The 22,396-nt window shown below is 49.2% G+C and overlaps 1 protein-coding gene across 3 annotated transcripts in view; it reads right to left on the reverse strand.

Moving 5' to 3' along the window:
• The window catches only part of ZNF618 (zinc finger protein 618), a 79,967-nt gene extending 58,604 nt beyond the window's left edge, over positions 1-21,363 (reverse strand). For all 3 annotated transcript variants that reach the window (XM_008050162.1, XM_021708619.1, XM_021708618.1), the window contains exons 1-2: positions 21,322-21,363; positions 5,078-5,334 (exon numbers count right to left, since the gene is read on the reverse strand). In XM_008050162.1, coding sequence (XP_008048353.1) covers positions 5,078-5,243 — 166 coding nt within the window. In that variant the 5' untranslated portion in view covers positions 5,244-5,334; positions 21,322-21,363. The remainder of the gene's footprint in view (positions 1-5,077; positions 5,335-21,321) is intronic.
• Between the last annotated feature and the right edge of the window lie 1,033 nt (positions 21,364-22,396).

A 22,396-nucleotide genomic window follows, 5' to 3' on the forward strand; every position in this document is an offset into this window, starting at 1 on the left:
AGTCTGGGCCACCTGCTCCCTCCCTGGGGTCCTGCCCCATCACTGGGGAGGCTTAGTATCCCTCAGGTCCCAGGCATTTGTGGCTCACCCTGGACTCCCTTGTCTGTAACCTCCTCAGAAGTAAGAACCAATGGTCTCACAGGACAGGGAAGAGCACCCACTCTCGGCAGTACGTTTTGACCACCATGATGGGACCCGAGTGTCCTTATTCTTGCAGCCAGGAAAAGGTCAGTGGGCTAAATGCCCAGACTGTTGCGGACCCAACTTGCCTTGTCTTCCTCCATTAAGGACAAGAATGGCAAGAAGGTTTCCACTTTCAATTTTTCAATTCTAGCTGACTGGCAGTGACTTCTCAATGTACTGTTTTAAGAAGGATTCTGAGGTGCATTGTTGGGACAGTGTACAGTGATCAATTAGTGATGCCTGCCATGAACATGAAAGAGAGGTACAGCAGGTATAGCAAAAGCAGTGCCTTGTGCTTAGCACTCCTCTTAGAGGAGCTCCTGAAACCTCAAGTGTGGCTCTGCCATTCTTTCTTGTGGCTGTGCAGAACTGTCCATGCAGCTTGGCAGGTGGGCATGGGTGTCTGTTAACTCATTTCCTTTCCCTTCTGGTTTTATCCAACAAGTTACCAAGAGTAGTATCATCTCTGCTGTTCTTGCTAAACACGGAAGCTCTGGGTCTTGCCCTCAAACCTGGCACTGGCTCCAAATGGCAGCAGTGCTCTTTCCGAGAGTGAGAGACACCCTCCCCTGCACAGGGAATTCTCTGGGCAGGAGGAAAGTAGCAGCAAACAATCAAAGCTTGGCAGCCAGGCTCCTGGGCACTGATGCCCCTCCTGACACCCAGCCTGAGGAGCTGCCAAATGCCATCTGCATGTCCATGACCCAAGTTCCTCCATGGGAATTGCTCTAGATAATGTTTGTGTCACTGGGAACACTGTTTGTGTGATGGCTATTAAAGGTCTAGTGTGGACTCGGGGCAGTTCCCTCATGGTGCAGCCCTGGGTAATTGAACAGGAGCACTATTCTGTTCGGCAACAGAGCCCATCTCTGAGCCCTGGGTGAGGCTGGGTGAGCCAAGTACTCAGGCGGCCCTGGCTACACAGCACCCAGCACTCCCCTGCCAAGTGCCTCGGGAACATGTTAACGCCCCCATATTCAGTCACTGGAGCACAGAATGTATACTCTGGCATGAGCTCACCTAAGGGCTCTAACCAGCACCACCAGCCAGGTCTCTGGGAGTGCTTTCCTTTCTTGCTTCACTTTTAGAGAGGGAGGGAAGCAGGTGCTGTGAGGTAGAGTGGGCCATTCCAGATAGGGAAGAAAACGTCACCAACCTGCCGTGTGGTTATGGGCAACTAACTCTCTTCCTTTCTGCATGACTGCCCCTCTATAAAATGAGGGGCTCAAGGGTATCAAATAGAGAGGATGCTTATCCCCACTGCAAGATTCTACATCCAGGGCGGACATCAACAATCATGCCACCCTTTAGAATCTCAGCACAGAACTCCTATTAGCCAGTACAATTGCTTGGACTTGGCCCACCAGATAAAATCTACTTGCTATCTTGAGATGAAAGGAGTCCAAAAGGTACAACTCTAATCCTGACTTTTTTTCAGTGCCTTTTTTTCCTGGAGATGAGGTCAAGCCAGTTTCCTCTGAGCCTGATCCTTAGGAGAAACTCCATCTTTAGACATGAGGTGAGCTGCCATGACAACAGGGAGTGCAACTGCCATGAAGGGACTCCAAAATGGCACCCCCACGTGTCTCTTGTTACTGGGGCTCCTATACCTTTTCCACAAGGGTCTGTCATGTCTGGCACCACAGGTTACTCAGAGGTTTCACAAGACACTCAGTCCCTGGATTCTAAGAGGCAGTGCTAGAAGGAGTATCAGGGCCAAACAGGTTTCCCTGGCCAGTTCTCAGAGGAGAAACCTGGATCCCACTTAGAACCTGTGTCTCCCAATACCTCATCCAGTTTCGACTCTCTTCCCTATCCTATTGTTTCTCTGTATTGCCACTAGCTTAGAATGGGGGAAAAAAGCAGAAACTATGACTACCTTTTCCCTGGTAGAGGCATTTATACTATTAATACCAGTGCTATCGAGAATAACAGCTAGTCGTTTACTATGCACAATGGTGAGCACTTCACACATGTCATCTTAATGAATCCATGTATGGGAACTGAGGCACAGGGAGGGCAAGAAACTCACCCAAGGTAGCACTCCTTTGATGTCATAGACTCTGATCCACTCCCAGGCCGAGGGTCCCAGCTCATTCTCCTCCATGCCACACTTTGGACTCCCACACCATGAGATGGCCAGGAAGGTACCAGGTCTCACTTAGCAGATGCCCAGCAAGGCCGAGGACCCTGCTGGTGAGCAGCAGCTGAGCTGGACAGCATCTGTAGCTGGCGCGGGGCTCGGGGGCTCCCCCTGTGCAGGCAGCTAGCCCAGGGAACACTCCCAGAATTTCCCTGGCCTGGCTGCTCAAGGTTTCCCCATGAAATCCAGACCGCTGGCTCCAGACCGCTGGCTCCAGCCCAAGACTCTGATTCAGCCACCCTTCACCGGCCATCTCCCGGTGAAGGGCACAAACAGCTACCAGGTCTAATGAGTCTTCACACACACACCCCAAAGAGAGCAAGGGCATGTCCTCTTTCTCCATGAACTAACAAACACACAAGTGATTAACACAGTCCTTGGCCTCGGGGAGTGAATATCAATGAAGGGTGGTCAGGCACAGGCCCCTGAAAAGACTCACTCCCCCATTCAGCATCGGGCTACGTCACTCCTGCTCTTCCTCAAACATTCCTGATACACCTCTATTCTGTCACATGGGAGGATGGCATTTCCCGGCCTCCTTGAGGCTGGATGGAGCAATGTGGCTAGTTCTGGTCAATGACCGTGAGCAGAATTAATGCCTCTCAATCTGGCTGCAATGGTTAACTGCCAGCATGAGTTCCTCCAGAGCTTGCTTTCTCTCTGTCACTTGGTTGGCAGCATTCCATTCGATGACAGTTTTTAGTCTGGGTCCGGAGCAGAGCAAAGCCCCTCATTGGCCCACAATGGACATGGAATGTGAACAAGTAATAAACCTTTGTGGTTCTGACCTACCAAGATCTCTTGTTACTCTTAGGATCTTTTGTCACTGCAGCATAACCTAGCCCCATGCTGACATTTCCAGCACCAACACCAACACTGCCATTTCCAGAAGTAGGACTTTGCTAGGGAACATGGAATGGAAGGGGGAGCATGAAGACATCAATCAGGCAGGTCCAGGAGCTCCAATCTCGAGGCAAAAGCAGGCACAGACATGGCCTCTCTAATCTAAAGAGGGAGTGGAAAGAGGCCCAAGTGAGGGACAGGGTAGAAACAGACCACTCTGACCAGAAGAGATCAAGAAAGACTTCTGGGAGGAGGTAGTACTGGAGTTGGCCTTGAAGGACAGGTTGGTTAGGGGCATGTAGAAATGAGCAAAGGCATTTCTAGGAAAGGGAACAGCATGAGCAAAGTACAGGAAGAGCAGGAAGAGCAAACTGCACTGGAATGAACGATTAGGGAAGATCAGAAGTAAGAAGTGGGATTAGAAGGCTCATGTTAAGGAGGATCTTGATGCCTTGGCCTTGACTCTGAAGACCGTAGTGTCTCAAGGTTTATAAGCAGACACGGTCAGTGTTCTGTTTCTGTCTAGGTCTCCTGGCAGCCAGAGCAGAGGGCAGGTAATGCCGGGGCAGGAGACACAAAAACATGCCTGTTAGCGGGATGCTGCAATGACCAGGGTAAGGTTGAAGAAGGCCATATCCAGCAGGGAACAGCTGGGAAAGGGAGTTCGAGGCAGATTCCCAGCAGTTGGGAAGAAGAGGCAACAGGACTTGAGTTTAAACTCGCAAACACAGACACGGGGAACTCCCCACTGGACCCTGCAAGCCACACACAGGACATGTGCCAGGAAGATGGAAGTGCTCAGGAATCAGGAGGAGGTGAGCCAGAGCTGGACCAGGAGGGCAGCAGAGACCAGGGCAGCAGAAGCAGCACTCCTAAGGCCACACAGAACATGAGAAATGGGGAGAAGGGCGTGGATGAAAACGGAGGTCTGGGGCCAGACCAGGCAAGGCCTCTGTGCCAGGCTGAGGGTCACGGTCTTTGTTTCACAGACTAGGGGTTATAAACTCGTGTACACGGGGACTCTGACACATGGATATGTTTTGTCTGGTAGATTTCAAAAGCTGAATTAGTTCAAAGCCAAGAGACTTCAAATTCAAAAGTTGAATTCGTTCAAAGCCAAGAGATTTCCCATCACAGTGTTCACTTCTGACATGTGATTTGTTCAGACGTGGCAACACTGAGCCCGTGTCCCCCTGCCAAGCAACCGGGCACACAACAGCTGAGGGGCTGCCGCGCTCCACACAGGCAGGTGCGCTGTCCACCTGCCATGGCCCCGCCACCTGTCCTGCTGGTTCATCTCTAATTATGCTCCACAAGCATGTTTGCTGGGCCTCGTAGGCACTACATCTGCAAGCATGGCAGTAGTGCAGGGAACCCCTGGGGTTATTCCCAGGCTCATGCTGGAGACCAAGGGAGAGAAATCACTGCTGGGATGGTAGTTTCCACAGAGTACCTTGGGGCTGGCCCAGGCCAGAAGAAGCAGGGAAGATGCCATCTGTTGTAGATCCAGTCCTGACGAGAGACCTGCTCTGAGCAGAACCTGTACCAGCATCTCTCTCCCTCAAGGAGGGAGAAAGAGTGACAGGCATTTACAACACTTGAGTGCTAAGGGCTGTGCTAGACCCACTGCGGGTGTGGGAATCCCCAGGCATGGGCCTACGGAAGGTTCCCGGCATTTGACTTAAATGGCATCTTAATGGTTGGGGAGGGGGGCTTGCCACATTACCAGAAAGAGAACTCTCCAGACTAGAACTGTACAGGCAAAGGCAAATCCAAGAAGCTGAGATCTTTCCCTGAGAGTTTTCTCAGCCAGGGAGGGGGCAGAGATGCCAGGTCCCTTCTCCCTAGCACTCTGGATCCTCATTCCCATTCTGGTCCCAACCCTGACCGTTGAGCACAGGCACTCACCAAGGGTTTGCTGGTTGCGGACGCCGCCAATCACCACACAGATCTCGGCGGGCACATCACCGGCCCCGTCCTTGCCGACTGCCTTCTCCTCCTTGGCCTCACCCTGCCAGATCACCTCCTGGATGTAGTCGTCAGGCAGCTCCGTCTTCACCTTCACCTCTGTCATCGTTCCCTGCTCAGCACTCAGCGAAGCCTCGGCAGGCACCGGCTCTGGGCCCTCCACCTTGGTGCTCTTCTGGCTGCGCTTCAAGCGCTCCCTGGGGGAGAAAGGAGACTGCTCTGGGTGGACCCCATACCTGTCCCCAGACCCACATGGGAGCCCACCAGCTCACAGCACCACAGATATATACAAGGCCACCTATATAATAAACAGTAGGGCACCCCCCTCCAAGCCCACCTAGCCTTCCACATGGCCCCCATGGCTGCCCTCGAGGCTCCGCCAGGGAACCCTAGGGCTCTGAGGAACACAGCTAAAAACCACCGGGTTAGTACAGCTCTAACTCCACCCATTTTACAGTTGGGGAAGCTGAGGTCTAAGGAGGCCCAGATGCCTCACTTGCCACTTACTTGTTTGTCCTTAACACAACAGGAATTACAAGAGACCAGCACCTCTGGTTGGCTGAAATCACTTCTCGAACTTTAGCATGCAAACAAATCAGTGGGGGATTTTGACAAAATGCAGATTCTGGCTCAGCTAGTATGGAGTGTGGCCTGGGCATCTGGCATTTATTATTATTCCTTCCCTCCCTCCCTCCCTCCCTCAACAAGGTCTTACTATGTTATCCAGGCTGGTCTCAAACTCCTGAGCTTTTATTATTATTATTTTCTGCCTTCTATCCTCCCTTCCTTCCTTCCTCCCTCCCTTTCTTTCTTTTTAAGAGACAAGGTCTTACTATGTTGCCCAGGCTGGTCTCAAACTCCTGAGCTCAAGAGATCCTCCCATCTCAGCATCCCAAGTAGTTGGGACCACAGATGAGTGCCTCTGCACCCTGCTTAGAGATTCTGCATTTTTAAACAAGCTCCCAGGGAGGGCCAGTGTCGAGGGTCCTCAAACCGCACTTTGTGCAGCAAGAGTTTAAGTGATTTGACGTGTGCCAAGTATCTGGTGCTGTTCCCTTCCTTCCTAGGCAAGAGGACTAGAGATCTCATCCAAGCTCTTCCCATTCCTGTTTACAGATGGGAAACTACAAGCTAGAAAGACTCACTTGGTTGGGATGTCACGGAGCCAACACTTCAGCATGTAGGTGGCTTCCACAAACATCAGAACACATCCTCAAGGTCATGAGGGCAGCACTGAAGCAGGCAGGGCAACCTCCTTCATGAGGAGGACACTGAGGCCTACAGCAGAGCCATATACAAAACCAAAGGCAGGCCAAAGCTTGAAGCAAGGTCTCCACCACCCACTCCTGAAGTCCTCTCCTTTCAACTCTCCGTGTTATAATCCTCAGGGCCCCACAGCCTTCCCACAGGGGAAGCGTCCCAGTGACTGTTGTTTCTTAGGTGGGGAAGCCAAGGCATATGCACACACTGGGAGTCACGTTCCAGGCCTCGGGACCAGCCCTCTCCCCTACTCTGGGGAAGCACTGGACCCAGTACAAGGTCCAGACTCAAGGTACACTCAGGTAAGGCACACTGGCACACCACTGGAGCACAGTGAAGGTGCCCGGCTGGGAATCAGGGACCCGGGTCTGACCTGGATCTACAGGGAGCTTGCTATGTGACCTTGGGCAAGACTCCTCTCCTCTCTGAGCTCCAGCAACCCCATCTATCACAGGAGCATGGGTTTCACCAGGCTGGCTGTCCCTCCCGGCTTTGGCTTTCTCCCCAGGTGGAGAAAAGGTGGAAACTTGAGCAAAGAGAAAGAGGAAAGGCCCCAGGAAATGAGGAGAGGTCAGAGGAAGGTCATGGGGGGTGCTAAGGACTGAGCTGAGTACCCCCAAATCTGTGTGTTAAAGCCCTAGCCCCCAACATGACTGCATCTGGAGACAGGGTCTTTAGGAGGTAATTATGGTTAAATGAGGTCACTTGGGTGGTGCCATCAGTATGGGATTAGTGGCTTTGTCTCAAGCTCCTGGCCTCAAGCTATCCTCCCACCTTGGACTCTCAAAGTGCAGAGATTACAGGCATAAACCACTGTGCCCCTGGGACAGGATTAACGGCTTTGTAAGAAGAGAGAGCAATCACTTTCCATGTGAGGACACAGAAAGGGTGTCCCTCAGCAGCCAGGAAGTGTCCCTCACCAGAACCCACCAGAGCTGGCACCCGGATCACAAACATCTAGCCTCCAGAAGGGCGAGAAAATACACTTCTGTTGTTTAAGCCAGCCACCCAGTCTATGGTACAGCAGCCAAGTGGACCAGCACAGAAGGCCAGGGCTCAGACAGACAGAACAGGAGGGAAAAGGCCAGTAAGGAGGAAGGGCTGACACATCAGTCACTTCCTCACAGTGTGCCTTGAGCCAGCCATCTGATCTGTGAACCTCAGTTTCCCCAGCTCCAAAATGGAGCCAAAAAGATTGTCATGCAGATTTTAATCAAGTAACACACAGAAAGCACTCAGCACAGCACCTGGCCCGTAACTGCTCTCAAGATGCAGTCACCATTAATATGCACTGCTAGAGCCTCTTTGCACCCAGTGGGCCCAGTGACACCTCCTCCTCGTGTGTCTGTTCTGTCTGGGCCACCAGACACTGTCTAAGTATTTGCCCTTCTCCACAGTGGGAAACATAAAACTGCATGATTCAATCGCCTCAGAATTCATTTTCTTAATTTATTTAAGAAGCACTTAAATAGAGCTTCCTATGTGCCAGGCACTGTTCTAACAAACTAACTCCTTTCATTCTCAGTAACAACCTGGGAGGTAAATCTTAGTACAGTCTAGGAAACTGAGGCATTGGAAGGTGAAATAACATGTCCAATGTCATACGGGTGTTAGGAAGTGGCACCAGCACCAGGGGCAGGCATCCCAGACTGGGAGAGAAACTCTCAGAGGCAAGTCTCCCCACCCACAGGCGTGTCGCCCCACATCACCCAGTCTTAACCTTCGGCTTCCAGAACAGGGTGAAAGCCCGGGTGCTCATGGTGCTCAGGGGGAACAGAAGGCTCCCTGGCTTTTCTGGCCACTGCCTCCACAGGGGATAGCATCATGAGCGAGAGTCCCCCAGTCCCACCGCCCAGGAGGAGTCTGGCCCTGCCTGGTGCAGGCTCACCACAGGGCAGAGAAGCCTTTAAGTCCTTTGAGGCCCCAAGAGATACACACAGGGCTGGCAGGTCTGACAGATCACAAGGGGACAGCTGTGGATTTTTAGACAGGGAAGAGATTCCTGCTGCCAGCTGGCAACAAAAGGGGACGGAGAGCTCCCTGTCATGGGAGGCACTGAAGCAGGGGCTGGTAGACAGCCTGGTGGGAATGATGTCACAAAGTGAGGCAGGACCATACCACGTCTGAAAATTGGAACTGCTAGTTGTGCATTCCTACATAAGTGACTTCATCCCCCCGCGCCTCAGCCTACACATCCATACAATGGGATAATATAGTACCTGCCCCCACAGAGTTGTGATGTAGAAACAAGGTCATGTCTACACAGGGCCTAGAACACTGGTTACTGGAGGAGATGTTCTTCTTGCGTCTACTTTCTTATGGGACAGGGAAGGGGAGTGTGCAAGGAAAGGCCCTTACCTGGCATAAACCATACTTCCAGCATCCAGCAAGCACACAGTAGGTGCTCCGTAAGTACTGAATTTGTTGAATGACAAAAGAACACCTGCCTCCTGGCAAGCAGAGACTGTGACATAAGCCTCCTATAGCTCTCCAGGGTCACTGGAACAAGAAGGGTGGACTCTTGAGATTGGTTTATAGTATGGAGGGTCATTCGTTCACAAAAGGTATCGCAGGCAAGGCTCTCTCCAAAGGCACAGAGCATGGAACAAAGTTGGGTCTCGAACCATCTCCTGACTCCCCGCTTTTGTCCTTTCGACTGAACTACCAGCCTCAGATCTTCCTCCTGGAGTGCCCCAAAACCTGGGGTTGGGGGTAGGGCAGAGGGGGATGGCTTCTTCTTCCTCCTCCCCCTTTTCTCAACCCCCACCCCAAACAAATCAGAGGCCACACTGGCAAATGCCACTGTAACCATGGACCAGATTTCATGACTTGGCCCACAGAAACAGGAGCTACGTTGAACCGCCCCTTCTCATCCACGTGTCCGACAATGCATAACCCCCCCCTCCCTTAAGCGTGATGCCCCTAAGTCCTTGCCGCGCCGAGGACATGGGCAACCTCCTTCATTCACTTCCCACAGCTTCTGTGCGTTAGATTTACAAGCCCAAATGTTGCCTTTCTCAGATGCGCTGCATTTAATTAGGTGTCCTAATAACAATGGAACCGCAGAAGTACTTATATCACTTTGAATTAGTGGTGCAGCTCCTTCTCACTTCTTTAAAAATTTTTTTTTCATATATCATTTTTTAAAATAGAGCTCATTATTTTAATTATATCCATTTAAATGTACAGTGGTCCTTGGATATTCTCAGCACGAATCATTAGGTATATTAGTGAAAAAGCACTCGGAATCTATCTACATGCTGACACTCCATAATCTATTCTATTTGTGTCGCTGTAAAATAGATTTATATATAGATAACTACAAAATAGTTGCTCAAGATATGCTATGAATTTTATATTTAACCCGAGTCACACTTCAACATAAAATCCCAAGTCAGGCATTAAAAGGATATTTTTCAGTAAGGACATGCTATCTGTGGTCACTGGTTACTAACTGCGCCAGTCTATCGGGAGAGAAGCCAGACCAAGGGGGTCCCTGCCCAAGAAGTTTCCTAAGAGTCCTAGCTTTTCCCTTAGGCAATGGTTCTCAAAGTATTAACTACATCCCTTGAAGTTCTAGGGGGCTACACAGCAATGAGAATCACAGATGAAGCCAGAATGGAGAGGGTGGTATTGTGAGTAGGGTTCTAAGACCCCTATGACCTCCCTTTTCAGTATCTGCAGCTTTGCTTTTTGTCTGATGTATCCAGATTTGGGCTTCTTTCTCCCTATAGTGAGGTGGGTGGTGGTCCCCTAAAAGATATGCCCACATCCTAGTCCCTAGAATCTGTGAATATGACCTTTCTTGGAAAAAGCACCTTGGCAGATGTAATTAAACTAAGGAGCTTGAGACTGAGCTCATCCTTGGATTATCTGGTTGGGCCCTAAATGCAAGAACAAGTGTCCAAGAATAAGACAAAGGGAGGGTTGAGACAGATTGAAGAGAAGTTACAGAGAAGAGGTGGCAACGTGCCCGCGGAGGGAGATAACAGAAAGAGGTGGCTACGGGAATGCCAACAGCCACTAGAAGCAGGGAATGGCAAAGATCAGACTGTCCCCTAGAGCTTTCAGAGGAATTTGACCTTACTGACACCTTGATTTTGTACTTCTGGCCTCAAGACCTGTGAGAGAATAAGCTTCTGTTGTTTTAAGCGATCCAGTTTGTGGGAGTTTGTTTTGTTTGTTTGTTTGTTTGTTTTGAGTTGGAGTCTCACTCTGTCGCCCAGACTGGAGTGCAGTGGCCGCTCCCGGCCACCGTAGCCTCGATCTGCTGGGCTCTGGCAATCCTTCTGCCTCAGCCTTCCGAGTAGCCGGAATTACAGGCATGCGCTACCACGCCTGGCTGATTTTTTGATTTATTGTAGAGATGAGGTCTCGCTGCTCTGGTGGGTCTCGAACTCATGGGCTCAGGCAATCCACTCACCTCAGCCTCCCAAAGGCGCAGGATAACAGGCTGAGCCACTGAGCCCGGCTGGGAGTTTGTTTTAGTGGGCACAGGAAGCCAATACACTAGGTGAGACCAAATGTGAAGAAATGGCCCCAAAGCAGTGACATTTGCCCTGGCTCTGTGATCCTGGGTCTTTCACTTCATTCTTACTCACTCCTGCTGCTGTGTTTGGCCAGTCCAATGTGTCTGCAGAATCTGCCTGAGGAAGATTTGGAAACAAATCTCTTCCTCTGGGTCTGACCTGACAGTTCTTCAAGTGCATATACCTGCTCATCATACCTGGCATTCACAAAGGCCCTATGGCCAGAAGGGAAACCAAAGCACAGAACAGGGCCCAGGTCTGTTTTGCTCACATCTGTACCCCTAACCTCAGCACAATGCCTGGCACACAAAAGGAACTCAACGCACAAGGTGAAGGAATGGCCCACCCAAGGTCAAGGCATTTGACCTGAAAGTCATTCTTCTGGTTCCTGTCCTGGTGCTGCGCCACTAAATCCTGCAGCCTAAGACAATTCAACGAAGGAACTTCCCAGTGGATCTGAGGCCCAAAGACATGCCATTCCCAGGCATGCTGGAGGGTGAGCCCCAGGTGACACTAGGTGACCGGGAGTTTGACAACTTTGTTTCTGGGCACAATTTCTACATCAATTCACCAAAAATGCTGACACCTAAAGTTCTACCAAGTCACAGATATGAAAAGACCTTAACACCCTGGGCTTCAGTCCTGTTTCTGCTGTGGATTCCCTGAGCTGCCCTCCCCAGGACTCGGTTTCTCCATTCGGCACAATGAGCGCACAGGAACCCGAGATGTCTAAGGCCCGTGTAGAAGCCGAACTCTTCCACAAGGCATGTATCTCCTTGCACAGATGGGGAACAGGGTGTTCATCTATACCCCAAGACAGCCTGGGGACCACTGCCTTTCCTCCAAAGGGGACCATTTACTCCTGTTCCTCACCCACCCGAAACAATGTTAAGAGTAGGAAAACTCTCTCATTGCCATGTGTAAATACCGACTTCATTAATTCCCTCTAGGATACAACTTCATTAAAAGGCACCACTCCTTAGAAATGAGGGTTAAGTGGCCTCTAGATGCATGGGATGTTAAATGAATCAATGTGCATCCAGGCCTGACTCCAGAGATCGTGCCTACCTTGCTGCAGAGGATGAGCACTGGCCAAATCCCCCAACTCCACCCATCTGCCTACCCACCTCCTATCCGAGGGCAAATGACTCCTATCTATTTGTGGCCATCGGCAGACCCTCTCCTGGGCAACTCTTCCCAAGTCCAATAGGTTGCTGCCTCCACTGCTCTACCAGAGCTGCCTTGCCAAGGCCTCCCATGACCGCCATGCTGTTAAACCAGTGTTGCCCTCTCAGTCCTCATCTGACTGGTCCTCCATCAGTCGACTCTGACAGAGCCCCGCCTCCTCCTCCCAGTTCTTTCTGAACCTTGCTCTCCACTTGCTTGGTGGGCCTCCCACCTTCTGGCCACCCCTGTGTCTTGTGCTGAATCCTCTTCCTCTAACTCTTGCACACTGAGGCATCCCAAGGACGGTTCGAGAATCTCTTGTATTTTTATTCGCATTCCCTGAGTGATCTCAGGAAGACTCGTACTTTTATTTTCTATTTTTTTTATTTTTAATATTTTATAAAAGATGAGGTCTACCTATGTTGTCTAGGCTGGCTTTGAACTCCTGGGCTCAAGTGATCCTCCTGCCTATCCTTTGAGTAGCAGGTGCCATAGCACCCCACTAGACTTACTTTTAATTATTAACTATTTGATTGTGAATCCCAACTTGTATCTCCCCCTGGAACTCCAGACCTGCATAAACAACCTCCTGCTTGTCACCTCCACCCAGATGCCTAACAGGCAGCTCGTATTGATCAGGTTCAAAACTGAGCTGCTGCTACATCCCTCCATCAGGACAGGAGAACTATTCTTCTGCTTCTAGCCCAGTGCTCTTTCTGCTAAGCCCTGTGACCTAAGGCCACACAATCAAATAACTGCAATCTTCTCCACTTCAGCTAGTAGCAATCCCACCCTTCCAGCTCCTCCAGCCCAGACACTGGAGTTATCCTTGACTCTTCCCTCTGTCTCACTGTCCACTAAGGAATCTACCAGCAAATCCTGCCAACTTTACCTTCAAAATGTGTCCAGAACTTGGCTGCTCCTCACCACTCCAGGGCTACCACTCCAGTTCAAGCTACCCCGCACCCCCGCTGTCTTGTAATCGTCTCATAACCAATCTCCCTCCGCCTGCCCTTGCCACTGCCCTGAAGTACACGTTCAACACAGCAGCCAGAGAAATCCTGTTAAAATAAGCCAGGTCATGTCCCTCCTTAGCTCAATACCTGGTTATGGGCCCCCAGGATTGACCTAACTAATGTTATTTCTTTGTCCACTTTATTGTCTGTTTCCCCAACTAGAACATGAGCTAGAGGACAAGACTTTGTCTCACTGGTTCACTGTACCCAGAACAGTGGCTGGCACATGGCAGTAAGAGGCTGTTCTCCAAGTGAACCCAGGACCAAGCCCAGGAAAGGTTAAGGCCAGCATGACCCACAGAGGGACCTGTAGCCTCTGATCCAGGAAAATTTTTCTGAATAGCACCTCATTCATCTGACCCTCAGCATAATGTGGGTTGGAAGTGTTTCACAGTCAATTTTCTGGATAAGTGAAGCTTATTTCTTGAGTGTCAGAGTCACACCCTTATCCCTTTGCGAAAAAGATTTTCTAAAATGTAACGCTTACTTCCTACTTTCCAAAATGCCAAGATAGAGTAGTCTGGTAATACTCTGATATCCTCTCTTGAGGATGCAGGGTCACCATGGCAAACATCAATTTGCAAGGAGTTGGGCCCTCTGGGGACAGGGTGACGGCCCCCTCTAACGGTTGGTCCAGCAGTTCTTTCCCACTGGTGGTTCTGGAAATGTTCCTCCTCGCTTCTGACAGGCTTCTGCTCCAAACTCTGACTCTGCCCTCTCATTAATTTCATGTGTTTCTGAGAACCCTCCGGAGGCCAGGGTCTACCTCACTGCTTCTGAATCCCAGGTCTGGTCCTGGGCAGGTGTCAGCTAAGGTCTGCTGAATGAAAACGAACAGATATACACTCCCCAGTATGTGAACGGGAGGTGATGCTGGTGGTAATGACAGTGATGACGCTAGTGGCACATATAACATGGAGAGCAATGCCAAAGATGGCTAACACATACCAAGTGCTTATAACACACCTGGGGCAGCACTGCATGCCCTATACACACCTCATTGCTCTACACGATGTCTAATAAGTTGGTATGTTTCATTTTACAGATAAGAAAACCAAAGACAGGAGAAACAGAGTGACTTTCTCATGGTCTCACAGCAGAATTCTACTAAGTCTGCCTGGCTCCAAAGTCTGGGCTTTTAACCATTTGGATAATTTTTTCTCTTCTCAAAAGAAAATAGTAAAAACAAACAAACAAACAAAAAAATCAGTTCAATGAATGAATAAATAAATAACTGAAGCAAGAAGCTTCAAGACATGGGAAATGTGTTCCCTGGTTTCTTGGTGTTTCCTTGGTATTCAGACAGAACTGGGCATATGCGATGTACTTTAAAAAGTGACACAGAAATGAAAAAAAGGAAGGAATGAAGGGTTTTATCTCTTCCACAGAGAAAAGTGCTTGGGCTTTGTGCTCGCTGTTAGCCTAACTTTCCCTGATGTGTTCCCCAATGCTGCTGTGCTCAGACATGTCCTTCAGATATAGAGCCTCCTGTTCTTAGTGAAAAGGACAGAAATCAACAAGAGAACAAGGTTGCAGCTTCCCCACCAGCCTGGTAGAGCCAAGAGGGAGAACGTGATCTACAAAGACGGGAACGAGGCCTGTGTCTGTACTTACTATTCCGTCCAAGTTTCAAATCCTCACACCATCACCTATTCCTTAATAACCCTCCAAATTATCTACTCTTCCATTTCTGTCATGTATCACTGGTATATTTTAATAAATAGTCAAGTAGAAAAGATTAGATTAATAGATTAAAACTGTTAACCTATTAAACAACTCTTAACAGTCTAGAAACTCAAAATAACCTACAATGCATAAGTATATCATTAGTTTGCGATAATTCATAGGCACTTAATTTTCTTCAATGTATGGTGTCAGTCAGCCACAACGCTGGGTAGTATTGGAATTCAGAAAGACAGCATTGTGATTTATATATCAAGAGTAAATTTCCTGGTTAATCTAGACCTAGAATTGGAAAAAGCAAGAGTCTTGGGCAACCCTGTCAAATCACAAACTCCAAAATTTAGCAGGTTGGGTCTCGAAAATTACAGCTGGGAACTCCTTTTGCGGGTGCTGTGGCACATGGAAGGCTGGCCCAGGCCACTGAAAAGAAGTACTGTCAACAGCATTTTAAACAGACACGCAGCCTGCGCTCTCCTATGCATCTGGCGGTGGCTCAGTTCTGCTCTGTTAGCAATGTGTACTGTTCTCCAAAGAGCCAACTCGCTGTGTCTCCTCTCACACAGCTGTGGGGACACTGAGGACACTGTAGATCCGGGAACTCTCACCCAGATAGAATCCCCCAACAGGCAGATAGGGAATGGAGGCCAACGAGGGCCCCACACCCACTGTCCTGCAGAGACCCTCTGAACACACATGAGATCCCACACAGATTCCAGAGGTCAGGGCTCACCATCTTCCCCTAGGAATGGAAGGATGAAGAAGCTCCCCAGAAGGACTGCAACTCCTCCACCTTCCTGCCCACATCGCTGGCTGATGCCCTGTGCTGCCTAGCTGCTGACATAGCTTTGCCATCCCTCCATGGTGCTGTCTCCATCCTGACATTACAACTGGCCTCCATCCCACAGTCCCTAAACCAGTGGGTGGCAGCCAGCCAGCTCTGACTCCAAAATCCTATGGTGAGAGCTCAGCCCTGGCGAGGCATACTGTCCTTGAAGCACACACAAGACTCTCCTAATTACATGGTCCAGTCCTCACAAGGTGCTTGGGAATGACAGAGCAGATGCAGGGACCGTTGCCAGGTTTCCTAACCTGCCCACCCCTTCCTTTCCCCATGTGCAAATCAGGGTTGTTAATACTAACCGCTAAGGGTACTTTAAAAGATCAGAGGACAGATGGACAGAAGGCACCATACACTTAAGAGGGCCTTGATACATGTCAGTTCTTTTCTCCCATCCCTACTAAGCACTAGCCAGACAAAACGGGACAAGTCTAGTCCAACTATGAAAAAGAGGAGCTCACAGGCCACCGGTGGAGTACTCATAAACAAAAACAGAAGTTTTTAGCCCCTACAAAGACAAAAGGAGGATGGGCAAGGCCACCATCTGTGTAGCTGCAGGGAGGGGGAGGGATGGGGACACACACTGCAGGGAAGGCCACTGCAGGACAGGAGGGATCATGAAGGCAGGTTTGGGGTGTCCTGATAGTTAGCCATCACCCTCTGCACGGATTCTGTAGGAAACTCAAGCCCAGTGTACAAATTTTCTCTTCCGAAAGCAGAGCCAGACGGTGAGGTCGTGGAAACGTCCAGAGGTGCCATCTCAGATCAAGGACTGCTGTCATGAAGGACCTCAAGAAGCACCCAGGTCAGGTCCTCCTACTGAGCATTCTCAAGACTGTGCTCCTTCAGGGAAAGGCATGACTTGGAGCACTGAACCAGCAGCCACAGGTACACAAGAAGAACTTCCTTACTCTGTGCAAGGAGCACCAGAGGGAGGCCTGTGCTCATGGGGTGGACTGAGCAGAGGCTCCCTAGAGACCACGATCAATTCCCTTTGCTGGACCACCCCAACTTCAAGGGTCCTTTGGCAAAAATTTTGGCACAGATTTTGATGAACGTGAGTAGTGGTTTGCATTTCTGTGGCTGTCTCCAGAAGGTAAACCTAATGACGTGCATGAATTTCCAAGAATCTGCCTTATTTACAGAGTCTAGGTTGAATGGTAACTTATTAAGCAGAGAGTGAACTCTGCCCACCAAAAAAGTATCTGGCCCTTTTGGAATAAGTAGATGAGCCCCCAGATTCAACCTGCAATTTATAATTTTTGTGGACAAACTTTGCCCAAATTTTGGTAGGTTGAAAATATTTCTGGAAATTAAATCTGAGCTCCCAGTAACAGGAACATGAGCCTAGAGCCAAGATGAAGATGCCTCCTGACTCAAACATACCCAGTTTTCAAATAGCGCATTCTACTAATACCATACAGTTCTATGATGACCACTGGGCTGACTATAGGTTGAGGATTTCTTATGTGGAACGTTAGGACCAGAAATGTTTCAGATTTCAGATTTATTTATTCATTTATTTTGATTTTGGAATATTTGCGTTATATTTACCAGTTTAGTATTCCTAATCCAGACATCTAAAATCTGAAATGTTCCAAGGATCATTTCCTTTGTGCATCATGTTGGCACTCAAAAAGTTTAGGAATCTGGAGCGTTTTGGATTTCTGGATTAGGAATACTCAATATTACTGTGAAATTTTGTGCAAGTGAAGTCAATTTGTTTAGGGGCACTTGCATTCTACTGCTAAAAACCAAAACATGAAACAAGAAATTATTATGAATAACTATGCAGCTGCACACATGTGGTTATCAGATCAAATGGTCCACCCATGAGAAGCCCCCTGGCTTGAGGGGTAAGACAGCTAGGGCCAAAGCTATTTTACTATCTAGGTGATCTTGGACAAATCTATCCCTCAAACCCCTCTGAAAAAGAAGAATGCCAATCACTAGCTGGAAGGGCTGCTGGGAGGATCAAATGAGACACAAGACATAGTATCCAGATGGTGGGAGGCCCTCAACAAACATAAGTTCCCTCCCCACCTTCATCCCTCCCTCCAGCCCTCTCTCTGATGCTCCATGAGGAATCAACTGCTACCTATCTGCTATCTCCTGGTAGAAACTGGAACCCAGCATGATGGTGGTTAAAATAAATGTTTACTGAATACCTACTGTGGGCCAGGCATTATGCTAAGGGCATATATACTATGATGACATTTAATCCTTATTGATATCACGATGAGGGGGGCCCAATCTAATCCTCATTTTACAGATAAGGAAACTGAAATGCAGGGAGTTGAGGTAACCAGCCCAAGATCACATTCCGGGCAACAGAGAATGCCAGAATCTGAACCCAGGAAGACTGGGGCTTCAACCCTGTGCTGAGCTGCTCGGACCTCAGCAGGGCTGGAGAGAGGGTGAGGAAGATGCTAGACAGACCAGACTGGGGATGCAAGAGGGCATGGAAAGTGGGGGCCACGGGGTATGGCTGCTTCACTCTGAGGTCATCCCAGGCCCCAGCAGGAGGCTGTACATTTTTGGATGCAGGTTTCACAGCAATCCTTTGCTGAACTGAAGTCCTTAGGCCTGAAAACAACAGCCCTTCAGAAACTCACCTCCAAGCCCACTTTCTAAGGTCTGTCTGTCCTGAACCCTCAGCAACACCTCTTATAACATCTTACCTTCTGCTGTTTATTCTCCTAGCAGCCAGAAAGATCTTTTAAAAACCAAATCATATAGCACTGCTCTGATTAAATTCTCCAGTGACTCCTGATCTCCCGCAGTGGCCAAAATCCTGACAGAGTTTCCAAGGGTCTCCATGCTGGCCTCCCTCCTGTTGCTCTAGCCCCAGAGCCTTTGCACCTGTTGTTCTCTCTGCCTGGAATGTGCTTTCCCCAAACAATTGCTTGGCTCAGGCTCTCAGGTCCTTGTTCACAAGTTGCCCTCCCCTACAATGCCTTTCAACCCCTCAAGTGAAAGAGTAAACACCCTTTCCTGCTCTCTCTCTGCTCCACTCCACAGCACTTGTTCCCACCTAACAAGCATACAATTTATGTATTTATTACATCTGCTCCACTCCCACCTGAACATCAGCTCCAGGAGGGCAGGGGTTTTGGCCTATTTTGTTCACTGCTGTGCTTCCAGCACCTAGGACAGCACCCAGCACTTAGTAGGCACTCAGTGAATGTGGAAAGAATGAGACTTGGTTTCATCATCTCACCGCAACCTCCCTGTCTACAAGATCCTATTCGCTTGTTAGGCATCGGGTATCTACAACAAAGAAACACTGCTAACATTTACCAAGTACATAACCTCTTCTCTCCCCAGTTTTCTCATCTCCACAATGAGAGAGGTGGACTAGATTATCCATAGAGTCCTTCCAGCTCTGAAAACCTTCAGTTGACCAAAAAGAGGGCATAATTCTTCATTACAGCAAGCCTGTAACTGCATTTACTTGATCATAAAAACTGCATTTCCTTTAGAATTTTCCACAGTTTAAGGCCCATAGCCCTCATGCCCCTTAGAATAAGTGAGGTTTGGCTACAGTTGTGCTACGTGATTTGCAACCTGCACATCAGGTCGACATTAACCTCAAGTGCTGGGATCACTGGTCTTGTAAAATCAACCCAGGTTGGGTTACAGGGAAGTAAACCAAACCACATTCGGTTGTTTCTTAAGATCAGAAACACCACCTCTCCTTGTCCCCCTCAATTTAACACTAATTCTTCAGCAGCCCATGCTGTTGGTTTTGGGGTTTAGCCAGAGGCCCTCCGGAGAAATAACAACATTACGTGTTCCAGGCCAAGAGGAAGGCTCTGGGATGAAAGCTGGCCCGGCATCATAACAGCGTGTGCCGGGCATAGCTGTGAGGGGAGGTGCGTCAGAGGGGCGGGGGTCCTTCAAGGTCATTCCCGCCCAGGGCTGTTTAGCCTCATTCTGACTTTGGGGGACCTTAGGACCTTCATTTCTCCATTTGAAGTAGGAACTAAACAAGCTCCAAAGCTCTACAGAGTGTCTACCCATCTAAATCCCACCTGGCCAGAGAGAAATTTGCTAGTGGTGCTGGCTAAGACTGCCACTAACATTCCCTTGATGTTTCATGTGTAACTCACTTCTCAGACTGAACATCGTGTCACTCCACAGTACTACTGTGTTGGTTTTTCAAAGAATTAGTTTTAATCCCAGAATCAATGTAAGCTTGCCCATGAGCTTCTCCTAGCCTTCTTGATAGGCCCCCAGACTACAGCACAGTTCCTGGCCCCAAGTAGGCTCCCATAACTCATGTTAACTGACCACTTCTCACGGAGAAACAGGAAGCCATGGTGGGTAAGTGCATGTATCACAGAAGTCAGACCCGGGCAGACATCCTGGCTTTACTGCTTACTTCCAACTAGACAGAGCTTAGAAACTGCCATAGACCCCACAGCCTGCAAAGCATATTTGTCAGGCCATACTGAGTCACAGAGACCTCTGGCCTGGTGTAAGGCCTCCATTCTATCCACCTCCAATCCACCTGGCAAATGGCTGTCAGGGTGATCTTCCTGAAACACAAAACTAAACGCTACTCGTCTGCTCAGAGAGCTTCAGCACCTCTCCATGGTTTCCCTAAGTATGTTCTAAGGGAACACTTGCTCAATGGGATGAACTTCAATAAAAGGGTCCCGTGGTTAAGAAGTCTGAGAAAAACAATATTCTCATTGCTCTTTTGGAAGTTCTCAAGCGTGCACGTTAGCACATTAAAGACTCTGAAAAGTCCCACAGCATAGAGCCCTCTTTAACTTTGTTTAACCCACTGTCCCCTGAACTTATTTGGCCATGAAAAGAACCACATTTTTCTCCCCACAAAAAAATCTATTAACATTTTAAAGAACTAGTGTTTCATGGACTAACGGGCAAATGCTCCTGCATAGCATTCACAACCCAGTCTTCAACTCTAACAGGTGACCTTAGGGTCTATTCCAGATTTTGTGGATATGGTCTGGGGAGCCAGCTCTCTCGTCTGTCCCTTACTTTTTTCCTGCATTCAGTGCCCCAAATAAAGTTCAAGTGGCCTCTCCAGCCCTGCCCTATCCAATGGAACAGCAGTAGCAGCTACACTGGTGCTAACATTTACCAACTACCTACCTGTGCCACCTGTGGTGACATCCACAGCTTGGGTCTGCCTAGTATCTCTTTCTCCTTTCTTTGGTAACAACAACTCAGCTTTCCTTTGGAGACCATCCCTCTCCTATCTCCTTCCAGCTTCAAGGGTGAGGACATATCCCAGGTTTGGCTAATTGGAGCACCCCATCTCCCTGTTTTGAGGTGACTGGTTCGAGGAGATAAGAACATAACCCACATGACCCCTGGAGTTCACGGTGCCCAACCCAGCTGGGGTTCCAGCCCAGGTCTTCCGGCCTGGTCTTGTACTTTAATCCTAAGTTATCCCCAACTTGCGTGGTCAATGGCCAGTTCAGGAATAAGTCATCCTTTGATTCTAGTCACAGGTACCCGTGGAAGGCACATGGAAAATGCCGCCAATGATCTCACATACTTCGGGGAAGCGTGAATAGTTGTCAGCAAAGAGGGCTGGCCTGGACCATCCATCCTTTCAGGTGGAAGGTGAGGACCTGAGAATGGTGGCTGTTAGTCGTGAAGACCTGGGGTGGGAGGACCCGAGCTAGGGGCCGGGGGTGTGGGCAAGGGCTGTACCTGTTGGCAGTGCTTTTCCTTCCAGCTGCACTGGCTCCGTCAGCCTGCAAAAGAAACCCAAAACACCTACATCAGTCAAGGTTGAAGATACCCGCTACCACCCACCAAGCTCCCTCCTGGACACTAGCCTTCAGACAGAGGAGTGAGCTGGCCACAATACCCTGCCCTACTCCCCCATGCTGGATAAACCGGCTCCTAGTGGTAAGAGAGTCGGGACACCTCCCACCAACCCCATTTGCTTGGCCCTTTAAATCCGACTGAGCACCCACTGCCAACACAAACCCAGCAACCGCAGAGCCCTGGGGACTCAGTGAAAAGTAAGTAACCAGCTAAATCTGAGATTGAATTGCACCATTTTTATTTTCAGCTGGGATTTCCAATAAAACAGTAGCTGCAGATTTATTCCTACCAACCGGAGGGGAAAAATCCTATTATGTTAAAATATTCTGTCCCCCAACCCTATGAGCAGAGCAAGGCAAGAGAGTGCCGGTTCTTAATCTCTTTTATTTGGGCATGGGGGGAGGAGGGGATAAGGCTGACCAAATGAAATTTCCAGAAATCATAAAATTCTGGTTAAGAGGAAGAGACTGCGGCCCTGGCTGCAAAGGGAGCTGCCTGAAGCCTTATGAAAACAAAACACCTGGGGACCTGACTCCTAGGTCAGTGCCTAGGAGGACCTCGATGCACAGGCCCAGGCCGAAAGAGGCTGCAGACCTGGGAACGATGCCCAGATCCTCCACCATCAGCAGCTAAAGATGCAGTCCCTAGCTTTGCCAAAACATTTATAACGGGAAGAAGCATACTTAGAAAGATGCAGGTCTGAGATTCAGGTGCACATGTGTTTCCAAATTCAGAATTTTTCCAATTTTAGAAAGGTAATGTATGGCCTACGTCCTGTATTTTGAAACAACCCCAGCAGGGTCTGCAGAGCCCCTGGTAATCATGCACATTGATATTTCTGTGGTAAAGCCTATTCATAGGTAACTCTATGTGGGATAAATGATGACAATGATGATTAGAACTAGACTTTCTCCCTTCAGGTCAAGTTCTGCTGCCTTGGTAGTTACAAACAATC

Source organism: Carlito syrichta, unplaced genomic scaffold, assembly GCF_000164805.1.
Source record: "Carlito syrichta isolate Samal-C Ts95f unplaced genomic scaffold, Tarsius_syrichta-2.0.1 Scaffold143111, whole genome shotgun sequence".
Classification (NCBI taxonomy): domain Eukaryota; kingdom Metazoa; phylum Chordata; class Mammalia; order Primates; family Tarsiidae; genus Carlito; species Carlito syrichta.